The following is an 8,157-nucleotide window of genomic DNA, read 5'->3' as shown; positions in this document are numbered from 1 at the left end:
ATGATCATTACAGTTTGATTGAACATTTCTTTATGAATTTACAAAGTGATGAGAACAAAATATCTGTGGTGAAGGAAGTTCTGCTGTTTTCTCTGTTTAAGAAACAACAGACACAAATACATCAATACAAACATGAAACTAACATTTAGAACAAAGAGAAGTTCACATTTTCATCTGAAGAAATGTCAGTGAAGGTTAAAAACATAGTGATGAGCAGTGAGAGCCTCCATGGATAAAAACACACAGGAAAAAGTCACATTTAAAGAAAAACTTAATATATCAACGACACATACATAAAGTTAATAAAGTGTTGAATATCCCTATTAGCATTTCGGCTGATCTCTGAGCAGCTCAGAAACATGGAGACAAAAACATGAAGAATTACAACATCTGACACATGAAGTCTGAAATGACTTCTGTCTATTTCACTTTACACAACTCAGCTGTGGATAAAGGATAAACCCAAAATCCAGCATAGAGAGGCTGAGTGAATGTGGTCTGGACTCTGTGGAGGAGAGTCATGGTTTTAGAGACGCTGTAGAAGGACAGAATACCTGCTCTGTGATCCAGGTACACTCCGACTCTGGAGGAATCAGGACCTGAGACGAGAGTTTTAATGTTGTTGAACCAAAATTCATAACCGTCAGTGTCACAATATAAAGACCAAGATTTGTCATTACGTCCAAATATAGATTCACGTCCTGCTCTGCTGATATTCTTGTATGCGACTGCTACACGAACTCCTCCCCACATCCCTCCTCTCCTCTCCACCTCCCAGTAACAACGTCCAGTCAGACTCTCTCTACTCAGGACCTGACACTGATTAGTGAATCTGTCTGTGTGTCTAGAATAAGACTGTGGATTCGTCCATTCTACTTTTCTGTTCCCCTCAGATAATAACAGATGTGTGTTTACTGTGTTTGGATCCAGAGTGATTTCACGTGAATATCTTAAGAACTCAGCTCTGGTCTTGGGCCCTGGTTGTGGCAGTAAAACGTCCACTTCAGTGACTGCCAGTGAGATGTTTGTCCATTTGTCCCTCAGGATGTCCTGTAGTTTATCTCTGAGCTCTGACACAGCTGCTGTCACATCCTCAAAGTATCTCAGAGGACGGATATTGATGCTGGATGAGTCTGTAGCTTCACTGAGTTGTGACACTGAGGGGTAGTTGTGTAGAAACTGGTTGTGATCCTCTGTGTGTGAGAGCTGCTTCAGTTCAGCGTCTTTCCTCTTCAGCTCAGTGATCTCCTGCTGCAGCTTCTCCTGAAGCTCTTTGACTCCACTCACTTCAGCTTCCTGCTGGGATCTGATCTGCCGCTTCACATCAGAGCTTCTTTTCAGGAGGAGACGGATCAGCTGAGTGAAGATCTTCTCACTGTCCTCCACTGCTTTATCAGCAGAGCGACTGATGACCTTAAACTCCTGTTGAAGCAGCTTCACATCTTTCTCTCTGTCCTGGATTCTCTGCTGGATGTTTAGTCGACTCACCTCGAGCTCTCTCTGCCTCTCAGTCCTTTCTGCTGCAGCTGGGACTGTGTCGTGGCCTTTATGATCCTCCATAGTGCACAGATAACAGATACACTTCTTATCTGTACGGCAGAATATCTTCATCACCTCATCATGTTGAGAGCAGATGTTCTCCTGGAGCTTCTCTGAGGGCTCCACCAGCTTGTGTTTCTTTAATTTGGTTGATTCAAAGTGAGACTGGAGGTGATTCTCACAGTAAGACATCAGACACGTCAGACAGGACTTGAAGGCTTTCACCTTCCTCCCAGTGCAGACATCACAGGCCACATCTTCAGGTCCAGCATAGCAGTGATCAGCAGGAGCAGCTTGGAGTCCAGTCTTCTTCAGCTGCTCCACTAAAGCTGCTAACATGGTGTTTTTCTTCAGGACAGGCCTCGGTCTGAAGGTCTGTCTGCACTGAGGGCATCTGTAGATCTTCCTCTGACCCTCTCCGTCCCAGTGTGATTTAATGCAGCTCATACAGTAGCTGTGTCCACAGGTAGTAGTCACCGGATCCTTCAGTAGATCCAGACAGATCGAACAAGAGAAGGTTTCTTGGTCCAGCTGATCTCTCTGCGCCATTTCAGCTCTCAGAGGCAACGACTGTCTGAGCTTCACTTCCTGATAAGTTTTAATAAGTTTGAACTTTGATCTGAACAACATGTGATTAAGTCATAAATGCAGCCTGACAGCTGTGTGCTGCGTCACATGTTGGTTACACCCATCTACAAACTGTAGATTTAAAGGGAGAGAACAATGAACTCTGATCCCAGAGTGGAGCTTGTTGTGTTTAAAGCTTTATTGATCATTGTATCAGTAAAGCTTTAATACTGTATCAATATGAAATAAAACCTGCAAAACATTTCATATTTTAATCATGTTGTTTGTGTTTAAAATACAAGTCAATAAAACCAAAGTTCATCTTATCCAGAAACTCTGCTGATAAATGTCGACCTTTGACAGTCACATGATCCTCTGTAGAAACTGTCAGCAGCAGTACTGGAAGAAGTACTCAGATACTTTACTGCAGTAAAAGCTGCAATGTACTAATACTCTATTATAGTAAAAGTACTGCAGTATTATAGTGATGTAGTATGCAGTATTACAGTAAAAGTACTGCAGTATTTTGAGTGATGTAGTATGCAGTATTACAGTAAAAGTACTGCAGTATTATAGTGATGTAGTATGCAGTATTACAGTAAAAGGACTGCAGTATTATAGTGATGTAGTATGCAGTATTACAGTAAAAGTACTGCAGTATTATAGTGATGTAGTATGTAGTATTACAGTAAAAGTACTGCAGTATTATAGTGATGTAGTATGCAGTATTACAGTAAAAGTACTGCAGTATTATAGTGATGTAGTATACAGTATTACAGTAAAAGTACTGCAGTATTATAGTGATGTAGTATACAGTATTACAGTAAAAGTACTGCAGTATTATAGTGATGTAGTATGCAGTATTACAGTAAAAGTACTGCAGTATTATAGTGATGTAGTATGCAGTATTATAGTAAAAGTACTGCAGTATTATAGTGATGTAGTATGTAGTATTACAGTAAAAGTACTGCAGTATTATAGTGATGTAGTATGCAGTATTACAGTAAAAGTATTGCAGTATTATTATGTGAACTTTAATAAACTCTCATTGTAGTTTCACATTTTCTCCACAAGCTTTGAATGAGAAGAAAACACTTTGATCACTGTTGATAAAAATCATGTTTATTGATTATTGAAGCTTCAGATTGTTGACACATCCAATCAATAAAGTGTGATCAATGATTTCATGTTCAGATTGACTTCATCCACACAGTCAGTTAGTGTAACCCAGAATGTCAGCTATGTACAAGAACATCATTAATGATTATTATCATGATCATTACAGTTTGATTGAACATTTCTTTTTGAATTTACAAAGTGATGAGAACAAAATATCTGTGATGAAGGAAGTTCTGCTGTTTTCTCTGTTTAAGAAACAACAGACTCAATTACATCAATACAAACATGAAACTAACATTTAGAACAAAGAGAAGTTCACATTTTCATCTGAAGAAATGTCAGTGAAGGTTAAAAACATAGTGATGAGCAGTGAGAGCCTCCATGGATAAAAACACACAGGAAAAAGTCACATTTAAAGAAATTGATAATATAAACGATACATACATAAAGTTAATAAATTGTTGAATATCCCTATTAGCGTCTCAGCTGATCTCTGAGCAGCTCAGAAACATGGAGATAAAAACATGAAGAATTACAACATCTGACACATGAAGTCTGAAATGACTTCTGTTTATTTCACTTTACACAACTCAGCTGTGGATCCACCATGCAGCCAAACTCCAGCATAGAGAGGCTGAGTGAATGTGGTCTGGACTCTGTGGAGGAGAGTCATGGTTTCAGAGACGCTGTAGAAGGACAGAATACCTGCTCTGTGATCCAGGTACACTCCGACTCTGGAGGAACCAGGACCTGAGAAGGGAGTTTTAATGTTGTTGAACCAAAATCCATAACCGTTGATGTTGATTTATACTACTTTATATACAGTTAGCTAGTTTACACTACTTTATATACAGTTAGCTAGTTTATACTACTTTATATACAGTTAGCTAGTTTATACTACTTTATATACAGTTAGCTAGTTTACACTACTTTATATACAGTTAGCTAGTTTATACTACTTTATATACAGTTAGCTAGTTTACACTACTTTATATACAGTTAGCTAGTTTATACTACTTTATATACAGTTAGCTAGTTTACACTACTTTATATACAGTTAGCTAGTTTATACTACTTTATATACAGTTAGCTAGTTTATACTACTTTATATACAGTTAGCTAGTTTACACTACTTTATATACAGTTAGCTAGTTTATACTACTTTATATACAGTTAGCTAGTTTATACTACTTTATATACAGTTAGCTAGTTTACACTACTTTATACACAGTTAGCTAGTTTATACTACTTTATATACAGTTAGCTAGTTTAGTCCAGTGGTTCCCAACCTAGGGGTGGGGCCCCTCCAAAGGGTCAGCAGATAAATGTGAGGGCTGCTGAGATGATTAATGGGAAAGAAGAAAAAACAAAGTTCTGATACACAAATGTGTTTTCAGTTTTTGGACTTTTTCTCTAATTTTTGATTTTTGCTGAAATATTGGATCATTTGAACATTTATTGAAATGAAAGCATGTGAGAAGTTTAGAGGGAAGAATCAGTATTTGGTGGAGCTGTTAACAACTCATAGACATCTGAAATGTGAGCCCGACTACACACTGCTTTATCACTAAAGGTGTGTCAGTGTAAAAAAAGAAGAAATAAAGATCGTCAGTCAGAAAAATCTAAAATGAAGGGAGGAGGAAGTAAACAAAGAGACAAAGAGATAAACAGTGACAGACTGTTGGAGAGTTGCTGAATTCCCCCGACCACCGACACACTAACAGAGACAGACACAGTGACACAGTGATATGATGTTTAATAGGACACACACACACACACACACACACACACACACACACACACACACACTCACACACACACACACACACACACACACACACACATATATGAACCCCGGAGGCTGCAGGAGCTGCAGGGATTTGTTGCTGAAGTCTTTGTGTCTGTAAACTCAGGGAGACTGTTGGGAAAACAGAAAACCCAGAGCTGTGAGTGACACACACACACACACACACACACACACACACACACACACACACACACACACAGCTGTATGGACTGCAGTGTAGTAATAGTAGAAAACAGCAGAGATGTCTTTCTGTTGTGCATTTATAAAACCAAAAGAAGCTTAAATAATGAATTCAGTTTCCTGCCCCTGCTGCTGTAGAGGTATAAATACATTCAACACACACTACTACTTCTACAGTTAGCCAGTCAGCCGAATTAGCCGCCGAGCTAGCCGACAAGTTAGCCGCCGAGCTAGCAGTTGAGCTAGCTGCCGAGCTATCCGACGAATTAGCCGCCGAGCTAGCAGTTGAGCTAGCTGCCGAGCTATCCGACAAATTAGCCGCCGAGCTAGCAGTTGAGCTAGCCGTCGAGCTAGCCGACGAGTTAGCCGTCGAGTTAGCCGCCGAGCTAACAATTGAGCTAGCCACCGAGCTAGCAGATGAGTTAGCCGCCGTGTTAGCCGCCGAGCTAGTGGCACAAAGCTCTCAGATGTAGTGTCCATGTTTCTGCAACAGAGACAGAGACTGCTTTTTACAGAACTTTGAAGCCTAATTTAATATATTTGGCGATTTTTTAATCATTGAAAACATATTTATTCTTACTTTACACAGACTTTAACATGTTACTGAATATATATAGCTGTTTTTAGTTCTTATATTTAGTAAATAAATCATGATGTGGGCTTATTTGGAGCACACATGGGCTTAAATTGAGTCATAGTACCAATTAAACCCACTTTATTCATCAAATATCTTTATTTTATAGTCCAAAATGAATATTTATATTTTCAAATGAGATATAAATATTGCTTTATAAGAAATGATCTCCCTTATAAATCATGTCAGTATCCATGAAAAACAGATGGACTTAGATTTTGGTGCTTCATGGAAAACACTTAGCTACCCTAACAGCTGATCTTAGATGTTAGGAAGGAAGGAAGGAAGGAAGGAAAGAGGGAAGGAAGGAAGGACAGATTTCACCATAAAAATAATAAATATGATAATAAATATGATTAAATTATACTTTGAACTTGGCTAGAACTACCCAAATGTTTGTTACTTTTAACCTAAAATATTCAGAGTTGTCGTCTTTTGACCACAGAGCTTAAAACTGAATGTAATCCTCATCATCAGACTGGTTTTTACTGGGCAGCTCCCAGTCTGAGCCTGAACCTTTACAGGATAACAAAACAAAAAGGAGGACAAAAAAAAAAACAAAAAAACAAAAAAAACCATAATATTGATTTGAGGAAAGATGTCAGCTGTGAGTGTGATGCCGACAGTGATGCTGCTCTGTTTGTTTCAGACGAACAAAGACGAGAGCAGCAGCGTCAGCCGGCTGATTAGCACCGAAAACAAAAGCACGCAGGCTGCACTCATCCTCTTTATTAACGAGCTGTTGTCTTGTTGTAATGACACCTAGACACAAACAGGAGGACGCGTTCTCACACTGTGACAATGACAGACAGCCACACACACACACACACACAGACACACACACACACACACACACAGACACACACACACACACACACACACACACACACACAGGATTACACTGATACACGAGGACGATAATGTTTCTTTAGTCTGATAGAGATCGGTCCGAGTGAGACGTCTCTGACTCTGATTGAAGTTGAAGGAAGGATGGATGGATGGATGGATGGATGGATGGAAGGAAGGAAGGAAGGAAGGACAGATGGAAGGAAGGGAGGAGGGAGGGAAGAAGGAAGGAAGGAAGGACAGAAGGGAGGGAGGGAGGAAGGAAGGAAGGAAGAATGGATGGAAGGATGGATGGATGGATGGAAGGAAGGAAGGGAGGGAGGGAGGGAAGAAGGAAGGAAGTACAGAAGGGAGGGAGGGAGGAAGGAAGGAAGGAAGGAAGGAAGGAAGGACAGAAGGAAGGAAGGAAGGAAGGAAGGAAGGACAGAAGGGAGGGAGGGAGGGAGGGAGGAAGGACAGAAGGAAGGTAGGTAGGAAGGAAGCCTGGATGGAAGGAAAGAAGGACAGAAGGGAGGGAAGGAAGGATAGATGGATGGATGGAAGGAAGGAAGGAAGGAAGGACAGATGGAAGGAAGGGAGGGAGAAAAGGAAGGAAGGATTGAAGGAAGGAAGGAAGGAAGCTGGTGACCTCTGACCTTTTACTCTAGACACACTCAGGTAAAGTACTCATCCTCTTTATTAACGAGCTGTTGTCTTGTTGTAATGACACCTAGACACAAACAGGAGGACGCGTTCTCACACTGTGACAATGACAGACAGCCACACACACACACACACACACACACACACACACACACACACACACACACATACACACACACACACACACACACACACACACACACACACACACACACACACACACACACACACACAGGATTACACTGATACACGAGGACGATAATGTTTCTTTAGTCTGATAGCGATCGGTCCGAGTGGAAGGAAGGAAGGAAGGAAGGAAGGGAAGATGGATGGTAGGAAGGAAGGATGGATGGAAGGAAGGGAGGGAGGGAGGAAGGATGGATGGAAGGAAGGATGGACAGGAGGGAGGGAGGGAGGGAGGGAGGAAAGAAGGAAGGAAGGGAGGGAGGGAGGAAGGAAGGAAGGATGGATGGATGGATGGATGGATAAATGGAAGGAAGGAAGGAAGGGAGGGAGGGAAGAAGGAAGGGAGGGAGGAAGGGAAGATGGATGGATGGAAGGAAGGAAGGCTGGATGGAAGGAAGGATAGACGGAAAGGAAGGAAGCGAGGGAGGGAAGAAGGAAAGATGGATGGAGGAAGGAATTGAGGGAGGGAGCATGGATGGAAGGAAGGAAGGACAGAAGGAATTACAGACGGAAGGTAGGAAGGAAGGGAGACACACACACACACAGACACACACACACACACACACACACACACACACACACACACACACACACACACAGGATTACACTGATACACAAGGACGATAATGTTTCTTGA

General features: G+C 41.1%; 1 protein-coding gene across 1 annotated transcript in view; it reads right to left on the bottom strand.

Annotated features, from left to right (window-relative positions):
- The window catches only part of LOC128375784 (E3 ubiquitin/ISG15 ligase TRIM25-like), a 10,379-nt gene extending 8,291 nt beyond the window's left edge, over positions 1–2,088 (bottom strand). The window contains exon 1 of the mRNA XM_053336202.1: positions 1,414–2,088. Coding sequence (XP_053192177.1) covers positions 1,414–2,088 — 675 coding nt within the window. The remainder of the gene's footprint in view (positions 1–1,413) is intronic.
- Positions 2,089–8,157: the final 6,069 nt, after the last annotated feature.

Source organism: Scomber japonicus, chromosome 16 (assembly GCF_027409825.1).
Source record: "Scomber japonicus isolate fScoJap1 chromosome 16, fScoJap1.pri, whole genome shotgun sequence".
Classification (NCBI taxonomy): domain Eukaryota; kingdom Metazoa; phylum Chordata; class Actinopteri; order Scombriformes; family Scombridae; genus Scomber; species Scomber japonicus.
Note: the sequence above shows the minus strand (reverse complement) of the source record. Positions and strands in the feature narration are given on the sequence as shown.